At 36.3% G+C, this 23,556-nt stretch overlaps 1 protein-coding gene across 5 annotated transcripts; it reads left to right on the top strand.

Moving 5' to 3' along the window:
• Window positions 1-695: 695 nt before the first annotated feature.
• Window positions 696-21,610, top strand: LOC120090450 (protein PHOTOPERIOD-INDEPENDENT EARLY FLOWERING 1). Of its 5 annotated transcripts, none has more exons than XM_039048120.1 (22): window positions 696-1,044; window positions 1,158-1,255; window positions 1,895-2,000; window positions 2,241-2,321; window positions 2,503-2,610; window positions 2,973-3,053; window positions 3,167-3,255; window positions 3,400-3,536; window positions 3,629-3,690; window positions 4,466-4,601; window positions 5,433-5,498; window positions 5,579-5,652; window positions 5,736-5,867; window positions 7,228-7,266; window positions 13,826-13,894; window positions 14,041-14,103; window positions 14,236-17,557; window positions 18,010-18,074; window positions 18,229-18,299; window positions 18,591-19,371; window positions 19,627-20,147; window positions 20,761-21,610. In XM_039048120.1, exons 3-22 carry the CDS (start codon window positions 1,941-1,943, stop codon window positions 21,173-21,175), a joined length of 6,372 nt encoding a protein of 2,123 aa, XP_038904048.1. In that variant the 5' UTR covers window positions 696-1,044; window positions 1,158-1,255; window positions 1,895-1,940; the 3' UTR covers window positions 21,176-21,610. The 5 variants fall into 5 exon arrangements, with proteins under 5 accessions (XP_038904048.1, XP_038904045.1, XP_038904046.1 ...); XM_039048117.1 differs by having other exon boundaries at window positions 1,136-1,255; XM_039048118.1 differs by having other exon boundaries at window positions 1,122-1,255.
• The last annotated feature ends 1,946 nt before the right edge of the window (window positions 21,611-23,556 follow it).

The raw sequence follows: 23,556 nt of genomic DNA, 5'->3' as shown, positions 1-23,556 counted from the left end.
AATTTAAATGTAATATTTATATAATAATAATAATACCATAACATTAGATAACTATACTAAATAGATATGTAAAAACTAATCGGGGCGGGGTCGGGGTCGAGGGTAGGAACGGGGAATGCATTCCCCGTCCCCGTCCCCGTTTAGCTCACGGGGATTTTTTTCCCCACTCCCTCCTTAATTAGGGAATCCCTGCCCCGTTCGGGATGAGGCCCCGTCCCCGTGGGGAAATTGGATATCTCTAGTTGAGATACTATTCATCTTAAATGTCAAATCTAAAAATACTTTTGCATAATTTTTTTTGGGGCTAAAATATTCACGCGCCAATTGAGAGCTATGTTCACTTTTGGCTATAAAGATAACTTTTAAATATAAAAATAAGAAGTGAAAAAAATCATTTTTTCTTTTCAACTGAAAAAATATATTTTTAATGACAAAATTGCTGATAATATTTATAAATAGCCAAATATCACAGTCTATATGTGATAGACTACTATTTGTATCTATTATGATACAAATGGACACAAATAATAGTCTATTATAAATAGACAGTAAAATTTTATTATTTCTCGTTCATTTCTCTATATTTAAAAAAAGTTTCATTATGTATTTAAAAGAAAGAAAATCCTATATATAAAATATATAGTTATGTTATACAATACTATACATAGGGAAAAGGATAAAAGCGTTGGTCGGTCTTTATTATATTATTTGGGGGGTTAAAAATTTATGGTTTCTATACTGAAGAAAACAAAAAATTTCAGAATTCCGAATTCTGCCTCTCACATGTTCCTCTCACTTTCCTGCCGTCGGATTATACTTCGGTAGATCACTGACCGTTGATCGAGGGTTTTATCCACAACTACCGCCGTCGCCGCCGGCGGAGACGATTTAAGTGGAGTCGCCGAACAAGGAACAATTTGTGATCCTCTGAACTCTGGAGAGAATTCACTCATTTGGATCTGGGAGTCACGTTCATCGGATCTTCGTTACGTTGATTGTTGTCTGCAACAACCCTACTCTTCCCGTCGAAAACGACCGCGTCAGGTCCCTCCATCTTCTACTTCGTTATTTACTCTGGAACTTGCATTTTCTTGTTCTTGGTGTCTGATTTTCGTTTGTAGTTTCGGACATTTAGTACATTCTCGGTGAAGAAGCAGGTTCTACGGACATGGTAGATTCTTTGTTTTGGTTTTCATGTGATTGGAGCTTTGTCTGGTTGCGAAGAAATAGTGGGAGTAGAGCTAAAGAAATGAACGTACGCAATTCTGGTCCTTTTTCTTTTTCTTTTTCTTTTTCTTCTTTTTGATTTGAACGTGGAGGAAAAAAAAGATTCTTTAGCTTGAGCTGAAAAATTCTTTTTCTCTGTTTTTTTTATCTTTTGGGAACAAAATGAAGTGGGTTTTAGAGACAAACGAACTTACAGTTATCCACTATGGCGGGTAGAGAGGTGCAGAGAAAATCGTTAGGTTTGGAACTATTTTGGTTGCTTCCCTATATGGAACATGCTAAGTCTTTTAGTCATCTAGACTCGAAGTGATATCAGAGCATGTCGTCACTTCTCATTAACATGCACTAGAACAATTGATGAGTTGATAATATTGAGCCCGAGGTTCAAGCAATATTTAAGATTCATCCCATATGATTTTAAAATATCAATGCTGCCATAATGGGTCGAATCATAACCAGTGCATTGTTCAGCATTGGATTTTTTTTGTTCCCTTCAGGAAAGATTTATTGAAATGTGTATATATCTGTTTTGTGCTCTGAGGTTTTTGGATTGGATGAATTATTTTGCTAAGCAATTGAAGAACTAAATCTTTTCATCTTTTTGGCTACAATAAATAATTTCAGCCAATTTTGAATTGATATTCACATGTTGTCATATAATTTGCAGGGTTCTTTAGTTGTGTAGCCAGCATATTATAAATATAGAAAAAGCCATGGCATCTAAAGGTCCCAGGTCTAAACTTGACCATGAGACAAGAGCTAAGCGCCAAAAGGTATTATACCTCTTTGAGGAAAGAGCATTGAGATTACTTATGGAAGCTGCTTGGTTTGCATCTTTTCCCTTCAATCCATCCATCTAACTACCTTTTTCACACACTCGCATGGATATTCATGCTTACACACGATGGATGGTGGGCGGCTAGGTTTTGAAGCGGAGTTCTCCAAGACTCTTAAGCAATTCTTGCAGTTTCTTTGTCTACTTCTGATGTTATGATGTTTCTATGGTATTTCAGGCACTTGAAGCTTCAAGAGAACCTAACCGACCTAAAACACATTGGGATCATGTCTTAGAAGAGATGGTTTGGCTATCGAAGGTGAATGGCTAAGTCGTCAATCTAAAATTTAGCTCCTTTCTGGTTTGAATAATTTTAACTACATGCATTTCACTCCATCACTTTTGAATTTTTTATATAAGGATGGCTAGTGATTCAAAGTTTGAATTTTTGGATAAATTTTCTATTCTTCCATTCATACAAGTAAGTTGATTATTTGCAGGATTTTGAGTCTGAGCGGAAATGGAAATTAGCTCAGGCGAAAAGGGTTGCTCTAAGAGCTAGCAAAGGCATGATAGACCAAGCCACAAGGGAAGAAAGGAAGTTGAAGGTTCCGAATAACCTCTAATAGAAAGCATGGAAATCTTTTTGTTGGTTTTCAAACAAAATAACAATGGCCTGGGAATGAACAAAAAAAATCTAGGAGTTTCTTGGTGTATCTCTTGATTTATTTTTTAAAAGCTGTTTTCTATTACTTTTAAAATTGAATAATTGTTCATAAAATTATTTGTTAGTCTTGTCCTTGGCGACAGATATCCATCATGCTAAACAATTTTTCTTTATTAAGAATAATCTGTTTTTTAATTTCTAAACACAGAAAATTATATTTGAACACTACTTTCAAACAGTCCCTAGTGTTAATGTTATTCTTGGGATCATAATCCTTAATGTACGGTTTTCTATTTTGCACAGGAAGAGGAGCAACGGTTAAGAAAACTTGCTCTCAATATTTCAAAGGATGTAAAGAAGTTCTGGATGAAAATAGAAAAGCTGGCAAGTTCATTGATATAATGCTATTTTCTCATATCCCATGTTTTCCTTTGGATGAGATGATAAATTTTTTTTATTTTCTTCAGAATTGGAAATGATCAATTTTTTTATTTCAGGTGCTTTACAAGCATCAAATGGAGCTTGACGAGAAAAAGAAAAAGGCACTTGACAAACATCTCGAGTTTCTTTTAGGGCAAACTGAAAGGTGCCTGATTTGATTTGACTGCTAGGCTTGGGCTTTGATGTTGGGAGAGGGGATGATTTTGGATGCATTATGTACACAATCTTTTTAATCCTTAACCTCGTGCATTGCAACATAATGAGGTGAAATATGATCTTGCAACTTTAGGTACTCAACGATGCTGGCAGAAAATCTTGTGGAAACTTATAAACCATCTCAGGTGAATTCTACACATGAGCCACACAATGTTCACTCCCAAGAGATTGATGAAAGTGAAGCTGTTGAACCTACAGAGTTAAATGTTGGTATGCTGAAAATTGTGATATTCTATGTTTGAGATTACCTCATAACAATGGTATAGTTTTTAAGTTGAAATAATTGAGAATATATTTCACAGAACATGAGTCAGATTCTGTGGACTTTGATGAAGAATTCGATGTACGATCAGAAGATGAATCAGTAAGTCCATTTTCCCTTTCTCCATGGTATTAATATTTAATATTAACTTTGTTGTATCAGAGATTTGTTGTCAGATGCACTATTTTCAATTGTCACATGATTTTTGGTATGAAGAGTGTTTTTCATAAAGATATCAGAGCTATGATCAAGGAGTTCCTCCTCAATCCGCCTTTTGGAGAAAAAGAACGATTTCTTTGGCTTGATTCAAAATCCATATAAAGTTTCTTGCTCAACAATTGGGTGGGGCATAATTTTCCCCCCTAGTTCTTAAAATTTTGGACCTAACACCACTAGATTCATCCCTGGCAACAACATAATTTCTTTTTATTTAACTCCTACATTTGAGTGTTTTGCATGCCTTAATTTCAATTTGTTTGGATAATATTTCTTGATATTCATTGTACGTTATAGTATTCTGGCTTGGAGATCTGTTGGAGGTTTCATTAGTAATCTCTGATGTCAATAGTGTTTGACACCTGTTGCACACACAAGTGAAGAAAAATACCTCAAAACTTATTCAATTGTCTCAAATGATACAAAGCAGCCCTTTATATAGGGTGGCAGCCGGTTACAATACACTAAAGGTGATTAGTTTAGTAGGTAACTGGTTATACAATCAAACTTAAAAGGAAAATACAGCTAAACTTAAATAACTAACAAAAGATTATGTTCCTACATCAACACCTTTTGCTTTACATACTATGAGCTCTTTTATTTTTTGCTACTTTCAATCTCAATTTTCTTCAAGTAATATGTTTTCTCACAAATGTTTTAGGAAGATAATGAGCAGACAATAGATGAAGATGAAGCTCTAATAACTGAAGAAGAAAGGCAAGAAGAATTGGAAGCTTTGCAAAATGAAGTGGATCTTCCTCTTGAAGAGCTTCTAAAAAGATATAGAGGAGAGAAAGGTGCATGGCCAACCATTATCTTCTTCTTCTCTTTTAATCATACATTTGACAGGCCAGGTTGGTTTCTGATTAGTGGGTTAATAAGTTTGGGGCTGATTTAGTTTGGGGCTGATTTGTTTTTGCAGATTCCTGGGCAGGTAATTTATTATTATTATTTTATAACAAAAAAAGAATCACATTAATATAATTATAATGAAAAAGGAATACATGTTGAAAAAAGGGAAAAAAAAAGGTTGGGAGATTCCTCTGCTTCCCATTTCTTTTTGTTGGAAATAAGGGGCTTTGTTGATAGTTTATAGCCCCAAGGGCATTTTAGTATTTTATTTTACCCTAGGTTTATTTCCTTTTTTATTTTAGGGCTTGCTAGAGCCTATAAATATGACTTCCATTGTAACTTTAATTGTCTGTTAAAAATAATAAAAGAGACTCTCTATCGTGGTTTTTTCTCCCTATTTTAGGGTTTTCCACGTAAACCTAGTGTTCTCTATTTTTTATCTTTTAACACTTTTTATAGACCCCCTGTGTATTTAATGCCATTGTTTCTTTCATTGAGAACAATTATGGGCTATATCAAGTCTCATACACTCTCTTATGCCTTCTTACCTCTTTAGTAATCAAGGTCATAAAGGCTTTATAAATGGATATCCTTGGTTGTTTGTTTATTGAGAATTCTTTATCTATGTGTGTAGTCATTATTTCTTAATGCACTGTCATTCTTAATATACCCTCCTTATATGTATGTTAGTAAGTGGTAGACATTGTAGAGCTGGCCAACTTATAGAGTCTAGTTTGTGCAAATTATTAGCTTAAGAAAATGTCTAATTGATTCAGATGATTTAGAAGTTAGCCCTGAAGCAAGTACTGGAGGAGCGGAAGAGACAGAATTAGAAGATCATGGTAAGGACAAGATGCCACTAATTTCATCCATGTTAATTTGTGGAATATGTTAGACTGAATTGTTGAGATATATGCTCCAGGAAAAGGGAATGAGTGTTCTATGTCACATAAGGTTCATGAAATTGGCTCACTTAGTTTCGCCGGTCGTCGTTGTGTAAGTTGTATGTGTATCTGATTTGCGTTCAAAGCTCAGAGTAATTTAAATCCTTCACGCTAATATGTATTCTATCATTTCAGAATGAAAGCAATGGGGAATCATCAAGTGTAAAAGACCATACAAAAAGAGAGACTCGTGAAACAAAAAATTTGTCTATGCTACCCATGGAGTTTCCCAAGGACGATGCATTTTATGATTTCAGTGAAGAACATGTAAGACAATTGTTTTGTTTTGTTTTTTGTTTCGTTCTGTTTTTCGTTCTGTTTTTACTTTTTCGTTCTGTTTTTACTTTTTCTTTTCCTTTTTAGAAAATAAAAGTAGATTCTTTCTTGTTGTGCATATGCATTCGTTATTTAAATGATGGGTTCAATCTCTGAAAATCTTTTTTTTTAGTAGATTGTATTGGATCATTTGGTTGGATTTGTCTTCTTGTATGCCGTTTATATACTTTTGTGTTCTCGATGAAAGCTCTCTTTCAAAAAGAATAAGAAGGTTAATGCTCATGTTGTTATTATGATATGGTTGCTATAACTATTTGTCTGGAGCTTGCAAAACTTCAGCATGCAGCTACTGTATTGTAGGTCTAATACGTGCAAATTCCAGGCTTCAATTGTAGCAGGTTTTAGTTTTTGGTCCAATGAGGGTTCTTTTTTAATATTACTTATCTACTGACTGTATATGCAAATTCTTAGTAATTTTAGCACCTGGAGTCTTGTTATTAGTTCTACAACTAAAGAAGCAAACTAAAAAACTGATGGGAATGCTAGTAGGGTTCCTCGAAGTGATTTCAAAGCTAAGAAACCTTGGATAATTATTTTCTGTACATTATTTCCTTTCTTTTTCTGCTGCTCCATGTTTGATATAAAAATTCAACTTCTCAACGGTTGGAATTAGTTTCTAGAAGCTCTTTAACAGCGATCATAGTGACCATTTAAGATCAAAATTTATTGTTCCTTGATGCTTAGATTGTGGATTGGCAGAAGGTATAGTTTTAAACTTGATAAAACCATTTACTTCTTGCACGCCCAACTAGGGGGAAGGAGCTTAATCCTTTTGATGTCTGGTCACTCACTAGATTACATGTTTCTCTGTGGGCTACAGTTACAAAGCTTTCCTGTAATTATGCTCATAGCTATATCTTACTTGATTTAGAGGTCTTGTATAGCTGGAGCCCCTTTCTCTAGTTAGACTTATTTTTTTGTATATCCTTGTATTCTTTTATTTTGCTCAATGAAAATTATTATTATTAATAAGAAAAAAAAAAGAGGCCTTACTAGGCTGCCCTTTTTTGGGCATAACCGTGTATTCTTTCATTTTTACTCGACGAAAGTTTGGTATATATTGGTTATTTTATCCTTTCCAGAAAAAAAAAAAAAAAAGAAGAAGATAGTTTGGTTAGTTGTTATTAAAAAAAAGAAGAAGAAGAAAGAAAGACTGCACTACCTATTAATTTTATGTGAATATGTTCTCTTTCCATGGGTATACTAATTTGTGAATGGGTTAGTATTGGTGTTGATGGGCTCATGGAAACTTGGTTTGTTTACTTATTTTTGCACCATTGTCTCTATGTAGGAAGATGGTGACTATGATTTTGCTGGTGGAGAAGAAAAGGTATGAATCGTTTGATATATGGATTCAAACTACTTGATATAACAGCGTCAAAGTTTACCTTTTGCCATGCTATCTTCAATTTTGTTTCTTCATTTAAGAAAGATGCCTCTCTTGCATGGCTAATAAATGCACATAAATTTGTTGAATCTTGTAACCTGACCTTACGTTTGTTGAAGGAGTAATTTGGTGTCTCATAAGAGTTTTGCGTGAAGTTCTTTCTAATTTTATTCACCCTTCAATCAAATGATTTAATTTATGTAGGAAGGGTTGACGACCATTTGGTTGGTTATAAACCAATATTTAGTCTCGTTTGCAAAGAGGGATCAAATTTGGCAATTTGGAAAATAAGAATTTAGAACCTTATCCTTTTAGAGTAATGGTTATGGTGATTTTTTCTACAGAGATTTCCTTTGTAGCATTAGGTGAACGTGAGTAGGTGGGCATTGTCGTTATTAAGAGTGAAAAAAATTGAACTAATCAACGAATCATATTGAACTAAACCAACCTGCACTTAGTAGGCTTTGTTCAGTTAAGCATATTGGTTTGGTTCTAACTGAACTTAGCCATCTTCAACCTACTATACGGTATTTAGGATTGAGTTATTTGGGGAGATATGACAGGTGGTTGGTCCAAGGGTTACATCAGATCACTCGCCTATCATTCTTTCCTCGGGTTTTCAGAAGTGGGGGCGTAGTCCTCCTGGTGGAACTCTCCCGTTCGGGGGAAGTGGGAAGGGTTCAGATTTGGAAGTAGGTTGAAGGTGTTAAAAAAGGGGAACTAAAGGTTTGGAACAGAGAAGTGTTTGGAGACAATAGGGTGAAGAAAAGAGAACTGTTGGCTAGAATAAAAGAGGTTGACGAGTTGGAGATGGATGGTCTATTGGAGGAAGCCTTGAAGGTAGAAAGAGAGTCCTGCAAATGTCAATTTGCCGAGGTGTTTAGAAAGGAGTCCAGTTCTTGGAGGCAAAAGATGAAAGTGGCTTGGGCTTAAAATGGCGATTGTAACACTGCTTTCTTCCACATGATAGCTAGTGGTAGGAAGAGTAGGAATATTATCGGTAGGAATGTTATCGGTTCCTTGGTTAAGGATTTTGGTGAGACTATCAGGGAGGACTTAGATGTCGAGGAGGAGGTTATATCTTTCTTTGCGAGTATCTATGGGTCGGAGGTTACTCCTAAACCGTTCATTGGGGATTGATTGGAATTCAATCTCTCCTAGGAAAAGGGAGGGGTTGACAGTTCCCTTCTCTATGGAAGAAATCAAGTAGGGTGTTTTTACTAGCGATAGATCTAAAGACCCTAGGGCCCGATGGATTTTCTTTAGCTTTCTATCAAGAAAACTAGGATCTGGTCAAAGCGGATCTGTTCAAGGTCTTGAATTCTTTTTCAGTCACATTTGTCTCATTCCTAAATGGGATAACGTGGCTAGGGTAAAGGGTTTTAGACCGATCAACTTATTTACAAGTGTGTATAAGATTATTGCAAAAGTGTTGGCTAATTACTTGAGAAGGGTGCTTCCGTTGACAATCTCTGAAACGCAAGGTGCTTTTATAGTTGAGAGGCAGATTTTGGATCAAGTTTTGTGGCTAACAAAGCTATAGAGGAGTATAGGCAAAAAAAGAAAGAGGGAGTGTTATTTAAGATTGACTTCGAGAAAGCCTAACATGTAGATTGAGACTTCCTAGACAAAGTGTTGGAAAAGAAGGGCTTCGATTATAAATGGAGAATGTGGATGTGGGGTTGCCTGGGAAATGTGACTTTCTCTTTTCTTATAAATGCTAGTCCTAGAGGTAAAGTGGTGGCCAATCTCTGAAACGCAAGGTGCTTTTATAGTTGAGAGGCAGATTTGGATCAAGTTTTGTGGCTAACAAAGCTATAGAGGAGTATAGGCAAAAAAAGAAAGAGGGAGTGTTATTTAAGATTGACTTCGAGAAAGCCTACGATCATGTGGATTGAGACTTCCAAAGTGTTGGAAAAGAAGGGCTTCGATTATAAATGGAGAATGTGGATGTGGGGCTGCCTGGGAAATGTGACTTTCTCTTTTCTTATAAATGCTAGTCCTAGAGGTAAAGTGGTGGCCACGAGAGGCCTTAGGCAAGGAGACCCTCTATCTCATTTCCTTTTCTTGCTTGTGGTGGATGTTATGAGTAGTTTGGTGAGGAAGTGTGTTGAGGTGGGGGAGGAAAGAGTGATTCTTTCGCACCTACAATTTGCAGATGACACGCTTTGGGTTTGAAAATCAATAGGGAGAAGTGTAGCATTATGGGGATCAATTGTGAGGAGGAGAAACTTAAGAGATGGTCAGAGTTGGTAAGGTGTGAGGTTGGGATGCTTCCCTCTTCCTATCTTGGCCTTCCTCTTAGGAGTAATCCCAGGGCAATTGTTCTTTCGGATCTGGTGGTGGATAAGGTTAGGAAGAGATTAGTGTCTTGGAAAAAAGGGTACTTTTCTAAGAAGAAATATTTCATTGAATAAATGAAATTAAAGGAAGATAGAGGGTCTATTAACCCTTGGCAACCAAAATTGGGGTCCTACACCTTTCAGATTTGAAAATATGTGGTTAAATCACAAAGACTTCCTCCCTTCTGTTGACTCATGGTGGAACAGCCACCCATTAATTGGGCATCCTGGCCATGGCTTTAACCAAAAGCTAAAGAATCTTAAGTTGGCGATCAAAGCATGGAATATATCCACTTTTGGCATCATTGAAAGACAGAAAGCTTCTCTACTAAAGGAATTGGCCTCCATTGACTAGAAATCAGAAACTGGTCCCATAACATGTGATCTTGCTGATAGAAGACTTTGGATTAGAAATCAGTTCCTCTCCCTTAACGCAAATGAGGAATTAAAGTGGAGGCGAAAGTGCAAAACAAATTGGCTGATCAATGGAGATGAAAACACATCCTTTTATCATAAACTTGCTGCCACAAAAAAGAGGAAAAACTGTATCACAAACATACTCAATGGCCAGAACTTATGTTTGGTTAAGGACACCGATATAGAGGCTGAATTCATCTCTTTTTACAGAAATCTCTTCACCAGAAAACCAGGTAATCGAATTATTGCTTATCCTTTGGAATGGGATCCTATCAGCCAGGAACAAGCAAATTTCTTGGAGGCCCCCTTTACAGAACTTGAGATCTGGACAGCAATCAAGGCTCTAGGCACTAACAGAACTCTGGGGCCCGATGGTTACACATCAGAATTCTTTAAAAAATCGTGGAACACTCTAAAAACTGATTTAATTAGAGTGTTCCAAGATTTTTTTGAGAATGGAATCATCAATGCCAACGTGAATGAAACTTATATTTGCCTTATCCCTAAGAAAGTTGATGCCAAGAAGGTGGGAGATTATCGACCTATCAGCCTCACTATGGGCCTATACAAGATTATTGCTCAGGTTTCTATTAAATCGCCTAAAAAAAGCCTTCTATCTACTATCATGATCCACCAATCAGCCTTTGTGGAAGGTAGGCAAATTCTAGATGCATTGATTGCTAACGAAATCATCGAAGAATGGCATGCAAAGGAAATAAAAGGGGTGGCCATCAAGCTCGACATTGAGAAAGCTTTTGACAAGGTGGATTGGGATTTCCTTGATGAATTGTTAATTGCAAATGGTTTTACAATGGATCAAAGGTTGCATATCTACCACAAACTTCTCCATCATTATAAATGGCAAACCTAGGGGGAAATTCAAAGCAACTAGGGGCCTTAGACTAGGTGACCCATTATCCCCCTTTTTGTTCATTATCATCATGGATAGTCTTAGCAAAATCCTGACTTTGGTGGATACAAAAGGTTTTATTAGCAGACACACTATCCCAAACTTGCGTCACAACATCAATCACCTCCTTTTTGCTGATGACACTCTACCTTTCTCCATCAGCAATGAGAGGATTATCCAAAACCCCTTCAATTTAATCATTCTTTTTGAATATGCTTCTGGTTTCAACATCAATAGGCAAAAATTTGAATTTCTGGGCATCAATTGCGAGGATGATTGAGTGGTCTCTATTGCCAATAAATTTGATTGTAAGATTGGGATATGGCCTACCACATATTTAGGTCTGCCCCTTTATGGAAAACCAACAACAGTTACCTTTTGGCAGCCAATTTTAGACAAAATTGACAAGAGACTTCATTCTTGGCAACACAATTTCCTTTCAAAAGGAGGCAGACTGACCCTTCTGAAAGCAACCCTATCTAATCTACCTGTCTACTACTTATCCCTCTACCGTGCCCCTGTGAAAATCATTGATGCCATTGACAAATGTTTTAGAAACTTTCTTTGGTCGGGTCACAAGGATAGCAAATTATCTCATTTATTAAAATGGGACAAACTGAAGAAATCACTGGATGAAGGGGGATTGGGGATCACTGATATTAAACAACAAAACAAAGCGCTCCTTGGCAAATGGATCTGGCGTTTTCATATGGAAAAAGAGACCCTTTGGAGGATGCTTATCAAAGCCAAATATATATCACACCATTTTGATCTCAAGGCTGCAGAACACAAAAGAATATCAACCTAAAGCCCTTGGAAATACATCCTACAACAAACGGACCTCATCTATGGAAATATACAGTGTGAGATTGGCGATGGTTCCTCCACTGCATTTTGGACAGACTATTGGCTTGCTGGTTCAGCCCTCAATCAGACCTTTCCTAGGCATTCTATGTAAGTCCATCCTTTCTCATTTCCCTAATTATATGTCAATTTTCTTGATGCCGGAAAAGGTAGCCCTAATTGTGGAACGGCTATTAAGGAATTTCTTTTGGGAAGGACATAAAGGGGGCAAACTAAATCACTTAGTCAAATGGGATTATGTCTCTAGATCTCAAACGGATGGTGGCCTTGGTCTTGGTGGCCTAAAAATAAAAAATTTAGCCCTGTTAGTTAAATGGGGATGGAGATTTTTGTTTGAAGAAAATGCGCTATGGAACCAAGTTGTGAAAAGTGTACATGGAAGAAGCTTGTTTGGGTGGCACACCAATGTCAAATTGCAGTCTCATAGTCCTTGGATTAGCATTTCAAACACTTGGTTAAAAGTCGATTCTTTGGCTTCTTACAAATTAGGAAACGGAAGAAGAATAGCATTTTGGCACAACCCTTGGGCGGATATTATTACCCCTAAAGGATCTCTTTCCAAGACTTTATAGAATATCCCTGAATCCTAATGGTGCTGTATTCGAATTTTGGGACTCCTCAATAGCTTCTTGGTCCATCAATTTCAGAAGGTTGTTAAAAGAGGAAGAGTGTGAAGATTTTCAAACTCTCATTGGCATTGTTTCAGCAAAAACAATTACACAAATTGCTGATAAACGAAGTCGGGAGCTAGAAAATAATGGAATTTTCACGGTCAGATCCCTTGTAAATCATCTCTCCAAAGCTTCCCCTATTGTCAAAAGTTTGGAAACTGCACTATGGAAAACTAAAAGTCCCAGGAGGATTAATATCACAATTTGGATAAGGCTTAATGGTCTTCTCAATTGTGCAGCTGTAATGCAATTGAAGCTTCCCACTCACAGCCTTTCTCCACAGGTTTGTCCCCTTTCCTTGGCAGATTCGGAGGACCTACTGCATTTGTTCTTCAATTGCAGCTATGTTGAAAACTGTTGGCATCTCTTATTTGAATGTTTCAATATTAGTTGGAGTTCTGGTAATATATTCAAGGATAATGTAGAGCAGCTGCTTATTGGTCCCACGTTTAAAGAAAAACCAAGGTTGATTTGGACCAATGCAGTGAAAGCTTTGCTAGCAGAACTGTGGTTTGAAAGAAATCAATGTGTATTACATGATAAAGCTTCACCTTGGATGATCCGCTTCGAGATTGCTCGGCTCGACGCTTCTTCATGGTGCTCCCTTGCCAAAGCTTTCGAAAACTTCTCCATCCAAGACATTAGTCTCAATTGGAAGGCCTTCATCTTCTCTCCTCTATAGTATATTATGTTAGAATTGTCTTTTAATGCAGGTACTTTGTTGTAGTCGTCTAGTTTTAGTTTATGAGCTTTGTACTGTTTCGTTTCTGATCTTATATTGCTTGTATCAGATCCTATTTATTCCTGAAACCTAGTTTTTGGATTGTCTTGATTGTATTGGAAATGATGAGAGTGCTAAGGAGGTGTCAACCTAGTTGAGATGTCCTTGTGCACTTGTTGATCCTTAGGCTTTAGTTTTGTCTCTTCATTGTATTGTTACTCTTAGTTTGTATTGTCTCATTTCATTATCTTAATGAAGAGGCTCGTTTCCATTTTTTATTTTTATTTTTAAAAAAAAGTTCTTACTTGAAGACTTGTGGGACTTCATTAGACTCTTCGCCTCCATCAGTTGTTTGTTTTGTTTTGTCTTGTCTTGGCTTTTCTATAACATTGGAAGCGTAGTATGATGTAGTCTTGGGTCTAATATCTCATAAACTTGGAAAAGGAAGATCTTTTGAAATTTCAAGATGTTTAGGTACAGGTGATGCAGACCAAGTGGTTGTATGTGTTATCATTCTTGATTGATGTAAAATTCTAATTTTCCATTGAAATTTTTGTTTCACTCGATCTGTATCTAGGATGATGAAACGACTTTATCGGAGGAGGAGAAACTGGACAAAGTGGATTCAAACAATGCCAAGGATGAGGTAATGAGCAACTTATGTCTTCTCGAGACATTTGAGAGTTTTTCATTCTAACGAGATGTCGTTATGGTTGCAATTCCTTTTGCTTTTCATATCTTCTGTATCTATTTCTTTTTCTTTTCCCTTTATGTGTGTGCGTGTGTGTGCAGATTTTAATGCTGCAAAATGAGAGTGAAATACCTATAGAAGAACTACTTGCAAGGTATGGAAAGGTAGGTTTTGGAACTTAATTTGTTTCTAAATTATTTCTTACTTGTGTCTCTCTCTTTTTTTTTTCTTCCTCTTTTTCTTCCCTGGTAGGAGCAATAAACATGTGTCTGTTGTAATCTCAATCTTATTTGCAGGATCACTATAATGATTACGATTCAGATTATGAAGCTGAAGATACCTCCGCTTGTTCAGACGATTTTATGGATTCTCCATCTCATGAAGAAATTGAGCCAATGGGCCTTGATGTCTGTGTGCATGAAAATATTGACCCCGGTAAATCTCATTCATCTGGAAGTTCACCTCCAGAGAGGAAAGGATCCTTGGAAAATTCTGAAGAAAGGGAGAGTGGGGATGGAATTTTAGATGCTGCAGCAAGATCTGCTCAACCACCTGGGAACACGCTCTCCACAACTAAAGTGCGTACAAAATCCCCTTGCCTTATGGATTCTCCATCTCATGAAGGAATTGAGCCAATGCAGCTTGATTTCTGTGTGGACGATAATATTGACCCCAGTAAATCTCACTCTGCAAGCTCACCTCCAGAGAGGAAAGGACCCTTAGATAATTCTGAAGAAAGAGAGAGCGAGGACATAATTTTCGATGCTGCAGCTGCAGCAAGATCTGCCCAACCAACTGGGAACACATTCTCCACAACTAAAGTGCGTACAAAATTCCCTTTCCTTCTTAAGCATTCCTTACGCGAATATCAACATATTGGCTTGGATTGGCTTGTGACTATGTATGAGAAAAGACTGAATGGGATTCTTGCTGATGAGATGGGGCTTGGGAAGACAATCATGACCATTGCTTTGCTTGCTCATCTTGCTTGTGAAAAGGGAATATGGGGTCCCCATCTTATTGTGGTCCCAACAAGTGTCATGCTTAATTGGGAGACTGAATTTCTAAAGTGGTGTCCTGCTTTCAAAATTTTAACTTACTTTGGAAGTGCGAAAGAGCGCAAGGTTAAGAGGCAAGGGTGGATGAAGCCAAACTCATTTCATATATGTATAACGACTTACAGGTTGGTTATCCAAGATTCTAAAGTTTTCAAACGCAAAAAGTGGAAGTATCTAATACTAGATGAAGCTCATCTAATTAAAAATTGGAAGTCACAAAGATGGCAAACTCTCCTGAACTTCAATTCCAAAAGACGAATTTTATTAACTGGTACCCCCCTCCAAAATGATCTGATGGAGCTCTGGTCCTTGATGCACTTTTTGATGCCCCACATTTTTCAGTCTCATCAAGAATTCAAGGATTGGTTTTGCAATCCAATTTCTGGAATGGTAGAGGGGCAAGAAAAAGTGAATAAGGAAGTTCTTGATCGTCTGCACAATGTTCTGCGCCCCTTTATACTCCGTCGGCTGAAAAGAGATGTAGAGAAGCAGCTGCCAAAGAAACATGAGCATGTCATAAACTGTAGATTGTCAAGAAGGCAGCGTCAATTATATGAAGACTATATTGCTAGTTCAGAAACACAAGCTACTCTTGCCAGTGGCAATTTCTTTAGTATGATTAATGTTATTATGCAACTTAGAAAAGTTTGTAATCATCCTGATTTGTTTGAGGGTCGTCCGATCATCAGTTCTTTTGATATGGTGGGTATAGTCATGCAGTTGAGTTCATCTGTATGTTCTGCGTTATCACCTGGCCTGTTTTCTAGAGTTGACCTTAAGGGTTTAGGATTTTTATTCACTCATCTAGACTTTAGCATGACTTCATGGGAGAGAGATGAAGTGAGAGCTATTGCTACTCCATCAAGTTTAATTAAGGGTTCTACCAATGTGAATAAATCTGAGGAAATTGGATCTGGATTTAGATATCGGAAGAGATTGCATGGATCAAGTATTTTTGCAGACATTCAAAATGCAATCATGGAGGAAAGAGTAAGGCAGGCAATGGAGAGAGCAGAAGCTATAGCCTGGTGGAATTCCTTGAGATGTGACAAAAAGCCAATTTATTCCACGTCCCTTAGGGATTTAGTGACAATTAGGCATCCTGTTTATGACATATGCCATGAGAAGTCGAATCCCTCATCCTATTGTTATTCCTCAAAAATTGCCGACATTGTCCTTTCACCAGTGGAACGTTTCCAGATGATGATGGGCCTAGTTGAAAGTTTCACCTTTGCAATTCCAGCAGCAAGGGCCCCATTTCCCCTGTGCTGGTCCAGTAAAAGCCATTCTGACGTGTTTCTGCATCCATCTTATGAGCAAAACTGCTCCCGATTCCTGTTTCCCCTTTTAACTCCAATCAGGTCTGCAATTATTCGGAGGCAAGTGTATTTCCCAGACAGAAGGCTAATACAATTTGACTGTGGCAAATTGCAGGAACTTGCTATTCTACTCAGGAAACTAAAATCTGAAGGTCACCGAGCATTAATATTCACTCAAATGACAAAGATGCTTGATATTTTGGAGGCTTTCATCAATCTGTATGGTTACACTTACATGCGTCTGGATGGATCCACTCAGCCTGAAGAGAGACAGACATTAATGCAACGATTTAACACCAATCCTAAAATTTTTCTTTTCATTTTATCAACTCGAAGTGGGGGTGTGGGTATCAATCTTGTTGGTGCAGATACTGTTATTTTTTACGACAGTGATTGGAACCCTGCTATGGATCAACAAGCTCAAGATCGCTGTCACCGCATAGGACAGACGCGTGAAGTTCATATATATCGTTTGATTAGTGAAAGCACCATCGAAGAGAATATTTTAAGGAAGGCAAATCAGAAGCGTGCTCTTGACAATCTTGTTATTCAAAGTGGTAGTTACAACACTGAATTCTTCCAGAAGCTTGATCCTATGGAGTTGTTCTCCGGTCACAGGTCTCTTGCCATTAAAAATATGCAAAAGGAAAAAAATCATTGCACCGATACAAATGAGGTTTCTGTATCTAATGCAGATGTGGAGGCTGCTTTAAAGATTGTAGAAGATGAAGCTGATTATATGGCTTTGAAGAAAGTTGAAGAAGAAGAAGCTGTGGATAATCAGGAATTTACCGAAGAAGTGATTGGAAGGATGGAAGATGATGAGTTTATGAATGACGATGAAATGAAGCTTGATGAAGGTGGGGATCAAACCAGCGGCATGATTATGTCAAACAGAGATAATGAGACAATGATACATGGAGCTGATGATCTCAATGAAGAGAGAGCTGTAATTGTAGCTAGCAAAGAAGACGATGTTGACATGCTGGCAGATGTCAAGCAAATGGCGGCTGCAGCTGCTGCAACTGGACAAACCATTTCGTCCATTGATGACCAACTGCGACCAATTGATCGGTATGCAATACGTTTTCTGGAACTGTGGGACCCTATACATGACAAAGCGGCTGTGGAGTCTGATGTTCAGTTTGAGGAGACAGAATGGGAACTGGATCGTCTTGAGAAGTATAAAGAGGAGATGGAAGCTGAGATTGATGAAGACGAGGAACCTCTTTTATATGAAAGTATGTACATTGTTGCCATGTTGTCTTGTGATGATAATAGTAATTTTGCTGTATTTTCTCTCTTAAATAATTTTTTCTGGTCACCATGTTTTGAACGTTAAGCATCATCATCATGTGAATGGTCAGTTATGGGGGAGGATGTTGGCCTCCATTTGAACCAAGAAAGTTTGGAGGATATAATTGTAATTCAGTTAATTGCAAAATTCTTCTTTTCACCGTTATAAAGATTTTTTTTAATAGAATAATTTATATGCATTTTACATATAGACTCAGTAGAAAATATGAGATACCAATCCATCCTTCTTTTGTTAAAACTGTTGTATATTTGAATACGTCTTTGTACATTTTAAAATTTTGGCCTTTATATCTCATGTAATACTCATATATGATTACTTTTGGTTTCTTTTAAAAATGATTAATGCTGTATCTCCATGAATTTCTGTGTTCAACAGGTTGGGATGCTGAATTTGCAACTGAAGCATATAGACAGCAAGTTGAGGCCTTGGCACAACATCAGGTTCGAAGCAAATATTCTGCCCGTTGAAATGATGTCCCTATCTTTTTGCATAATTTCATCATGAGAATCAATTTAATTTTTCTCAACCAAAAGAAAAAAAGTAGTGTTTCATCTCATATACTTAGTACCTTTATTTTTAACTTTTATTACACAGTTGATGGAGGATTTGGAATTTGAAGCTAAGCGGAAAGAAGCAGAGGAGGCTGAAAATTGTGATCTTACAAGGTGAAACAATTTTTTGAATGTTAAATTACTACCAAATCCAGAAGCATTTAAGTTGATTAGTTATGCTAAATTTAATTTTATATCAATATTTTACCATATACACTCATTGTTTTTCCATGCGGATAAAAATATGACTATGGAACAACAGAATCTTACAGGGAGATATGGTCACAAGGACCAGAGTTTGGGGATCAATAGCCTTGACGATGTGGATTTTGTATCACATGGTTTGTGCTTTTTATTTTTTAAATTTAGAGTTCTTAATCAGTTCAACTCCTGTTTTCCTTGCAGGAATACAACACATAGTGAACTAAAACCGAAGGCTAAAAAGAAATCAAAGAAAGCCAAGTTCAAATCTCTGAAAAAGGCCTCTCTTTCTTCTGAGCTGAAAGCAGTGAAAAAAGAAGCATCGGTGGACTTCTTGTCTTCAGATGATGAAGATATATGTAGTGAAGATGTTCTTGAACCTTTATCAGCTCAGTCAAACTTACAGAAAAAACGTAAAAGGGCTGAAGTTAGTCTGGACAGCGAGTCAGGAAAGTCTCTGAAGAAAAAATCTAAGAAGTTGAAGAAAAATATTGTAGATAATTTCCCACTAGATCAACATCCCAATGTGTCAGGTGTGCAATATGATGAAGCTACAGAAGTAAAACCACGGGAGAATGGTGTTGATCTTGAATATAAATTAGTTAGCCGTAGTAGAATGGGAGGGAAAATATCTATTACTTCCATGCCAGTTAAGCGAGTTCTGATGATAAAACCAGAGAAACTAAAAAAGGGGAATATTTGGTCAAGGGATTGTGTTCCTTCCCCTGACTTTTGGTTGCCACAAGAGGATGCAATACTGTGTGCGATGGTACACGAATATGGTACACATTGGAGCATGATTAGTTCAACCTTGTACAGTATGACTGCTGGTGGGTTTTATAGAGGGAGATACCGTCATCCTGTTCATTGTTGTGAGAGGTATAGGGAACTCATACAAAGGTATGTTATATCTGCTCCAGATAATCCAAATAGTGAGAAGATCACAAATGCTAGCTCTGGAAAAGCTCTTCTCAAAGTCACGGAGGTTAGCTAATGATTTGATGGATGCTTTGAATTAATATGCAAAATTTTGATAGTTATGGTTGTGCCTGCAATTATTTGTTCTCTTCTTTGGGTTCATCAAGTTTGAGTATGTAGCCGACTTATTCTTGCAGTTCTTTAGGATTAGTATTTTGTGTTACTCTTGCGTGTCATATTTCTTAAGAATATTTGTGTGCGCTCTGAGCTTTTTGATATTTGTGATAAAAGAATTCTCAGTGATCAGTATCTTTTATTTCAGGAAAATATTCGAGTACTGTTAGATTTAGCTGCTGAGCAGCCTGACCGAGAGTACCTACTTCAGAAGCACTTCACTGCCCTGCTCTCATCTGTGTGGAAGGCTAGAATACGTGGAAATCGTTTAGATTCTTCACTTTCTTGGAATGGTTTCTATTCTGGTGCAAGGTATTTTACAACTGGTAACCACATTACTCGGTATTTTGGGAGGGAAACAACAGGTAAGTTGAAATTTGGCAACACAGGACACAACTTCAAGTTACTAGCTGCTGCACTTAATGATGCTTGTTCTACGGGGACGGATGATAAAAAGTCCCAATCCTATCATGGGGAACGTGCATCAGTCACTACAGAGCAGTTGGAGTTAACACTTGAGTTTCAGGGAGAGGATGATCTTAACGTGCCATTTCCATCTTCGGTTGACTTAATAGTATCTGATTCAGTTTACTTGCCCTTGGTCAACCTGGATACATGTGAATCTTCTGGTGCCCGAAAGCGAACAAAAGTTGCAGAAACACGTTTCAGGTATGATCCTCTCTCTTTCCAAGTCTTTCAGCATATATTGTGAAGTTATGACATGTATATGCCTGATTCCTCCTTTGGGGTGTTGTATTGCAATGATGTCAGAGATTGGTTAATACACTTGTACTTTGAAGATTGTCTCTTCTACCACATGTAGAATTACTAATTAATTAGGACTATAAGATCTGATGTCACCCCCATTTCTATGTTTTTTTAAAGTTCACTCCAATCCATCTTTCTGGCTAACTAGGAATTAGGATCACTTCAGGTATCCAGTTACGCTCATAACTTGATCTTCAACTGGAAAGGTCCAGTCTTGTACTGGATTATTCACATATTTTCCTTTTTTTTGTAAACAAAAAATTTGATAGTACGTCAAGTATATTTTTTAGGTGGCATATCTTGGGTTCATTTTTCTCTCCACCTTGGACCTGATTTTTCTTTTCAAGTCTGTTATGGACTGCACCCTATAAAGACTTGAAAAGAATCAAGAGATGACATGGGATGGATTATTCCTAGAAGCGTCAATGAAATCTCATATTAAAACAATGTCAAAAGCAAGCTTATGAATAGGCTTGAAATCCCTGACAAAGAATTTGTGTTCTCAATTTCTCAGGGATGCTGCCAGAGCTTGTAAGGATGATTTCCACGGATGGGCATCATCTGTATTCCCAATAAACGATCTCAAGTCTCGCTCTGTTTCAAAATCACAGTCGCTTGGAAAGCATAAGCTGGGAGTCACCGACTCTTCTAAATCTGCAAAATCCAAGCATAGGAAAACAGGACCGGACCATGGAGAAAGTTCCCACCACTTGATTGCTGACCATCAGATGCGATCACTTGTCCAGGAGGATATCCATAACTTATATTCCCTCAGCTCACCAATTCTTACAGATTATTCATTTCCATATGACATGGATGAGTATCCATTCCCACAAGAACCAGGGAGTCTAGAGATGATCCCCGATAATTATATCCCAGGATTGATTTCAGGTCTCGACATAAACCCTGACTTTACGGATATTGGCTAGGCTTCTCCGTTTATCGACCCCAGCCATTCATTTGAACTAAAGCTATCATGATTACCAGAGAATCCAGATCGTCAAGGCTACTCCCCAGTTAGCCAAAATATTTTGATCAAGCTCCATCCTTCAAATTTCTATATTGCCAACATGAATCTGATCTACTTCTTTCTGGGGATTTCAGAGGGTTTTGGCCAATAATGACTCCGTTCGCCAACAGTTGGGTGCACAGTCTTCTTGTTGGAGAATTGAAGCAGGGGGGTCTTGAGGATGGAAAAACCAAAAGTGATTCGAGATTCTGTGTCCTTATTGGGAGAACTGTTGTAGTTATATTTGAGGATTTTAGTCTCTCTATTGCATGTTTTCCCACATAGGAGTAGGGCTGGAAAATTATAATATTGAAATTTCAAAAAGAAAATGATGTTACCCAATTTTTGTCTTTCATCTCATTCGCCTTTCAATTTTTAAATCGTTGAAATCGAATATCTAAAAAACTAACAACATTCAAACAGTTTTCTTGCATTTTGAAATCGAACATGTTTCGATGAATTTTTAAGCATTTTACTTATTTAACAGTTATTTCTGATGGATAATGATATTGCAAATAAGTTGTTTCATTTTATTTGATTTGAAAATACCCAATAAAAATCGTATCTACGATTTTTCAAAAGAGAGAGACTTTTTTTTTTTTTTACAGCAAGAGAAATATACATGAATATGGGGTGAAATTTCTTTGAATCCCCGCTTATCATAATGAGTGAATGTGGAGATGGGGGTATTCGGGGCAATGAGTTAGTTATTATAGTCCTAGATTATTATAGTTTAGTTTGGGTTATAATAGCATAAGTGGTTGAAGTGTAAACTATTTTAGTTTGAGAAGAAAATAGTAAACAATGTAGTAAATAATATGAATGTAAAATAATAAAATTGTACTAAATAATAAATACTGTAACAAATGATGAAATTTTTACGGTAGTCAGAGGTGGTTATTATATTTTGATGATAATTTTTGTCCCAAATGCCCCCTTAAAGTTTACTCTTTGGATTATATTCATATTGGTCTATAAATTATGTTTTACTTGTTTCTAAGAGTTCGTTTGGATTCACTTGAAAAAAATATTTTTTAAAAAAAATTATTTTTATTTACACATTTTTTATTAAAATATATTTAAAAGCTATTTTGAGTGGTAGTCAAACACTCTAATTTCTTTCAAAATGACTTACTTTTTAAATTAAACACTTGAAAATGTATTTCAAGTACACCTAAATTCGGTTTCGCATCTGATGCCACGAGATGTTTAATCATGGTTTCAAAGGAATGTTTAAAAGTGCAACTTTGTTTTTAAAAATACATCAAAATATGTTTAAATGAGTTTAGTTCAACGATAATTGATATGGTCTTTTTTTTAGAGGTCAAGGATCGAGTTATTGTACTGCAAAAATAATACTTGAGTATGTATTTTATGCAAATGTATATATGTACATGATTTAATTCGGTAATTGAGATATATCTCCATCTTCTCAAAAGTTGTAAGTTGGAATTTTTACAACACAATAATGAAATATTTCTGAAAATGTTATTTGTGATTTTTACTAATTCATGTCTATTGATAGTAATCTTAATATTGATCGACTATGGTCATAAAAATCATAATTGCCGAATATCTTGATTCAATGTATTAATTATAGATTTAATGTTAAATTACAAATTTGGTCTATATGATGTGAAAAAGCTAGAATGTATTCCTTATGATTTATAATTAGGATTTAGTTCTTATCATTTGGTAAAAGTTTCATAAATAATTCTTATATTTAGAATGATTATTTATGAGAATTTTATCAAACCGTAGGAACTATTTACGAGGTTTTATCATATCACAATAACCAAATTTATAATTTAACCCAAATTTAAATATATTCTCATATTTACGTTATCTTATATTTCAATTTCTATATTTGTAATATTTCATCTAAACTATACTAGGCACCCGAATAAATCAAATTTAGATTAAGAAAAAATAGGGTAATTGTCATAAATAGCTTTTTCTAAGTTTCACTTTTCAAAACTAGCACGTTTTTTGAAAACTCGTTAAACTAATTTTTCTCAGTTTATTTTGATCGAGCTCGACTATCGAGATTTACATAAAAATTTAACTTTTTCTATCTTATCGATTGTTTTGGGCTTTCTTGATGAAATTCATGCAATATTAATATTGAGATTTTGCTGATTTTTTCAAGTATTATATAATCTTCTTATATCTTTGCAATTTTTTTTTTTAAATTTGATTATTTTTACCAAATTTTATATCAAAACTTTATCCTAATTTTTGTTTCCACAATTATATGAATATTCAAATTTTCAAATGAATTTACCAATTATGATTTTTCAT

Source organism: Benincasa hispida, chromosome 11 (assembly GCF_009727055.1).
Source record: "Benincasa hispida cultivar B227 chromosome 11, ASM972705v1, whole genome shotgun sequence".
NCBI lineage: Eukaryota > Viridiplantae > Streptophyta > Magnoliopsida > Cucurbitales > Cucurbitaceae > Benincasa > Benincasa hispida.
The sequence above is the reverse complement of the archived record's forward strand: the minus strand, read 5'-3'. Positions and strand labels throughout refer to the sequence as shown.

Coding starts and splice junctions, on each gene's coding strand:
- LOC120090450 (XM_039048121.1), top strand. CDS start 1,941: ATGGCATCTAAAGGTCCCAGGTCTAAACTTGACCATGAGACAAGAGCT. Junction 3,054..3,166: donor GGATGAAAATAGAAAAGCTG/GCAAGTTCATTG, acceptor TTTTTATTTCAG/GTGCTTTACAAGCATCAAAT. Junction 3,691..4,465: donor TACGATCAGAAGATGAATCA/GTAAGTCCATTT, acceptor CAAATGTTTTAG/GAAGATAATGAGCAGACAAT.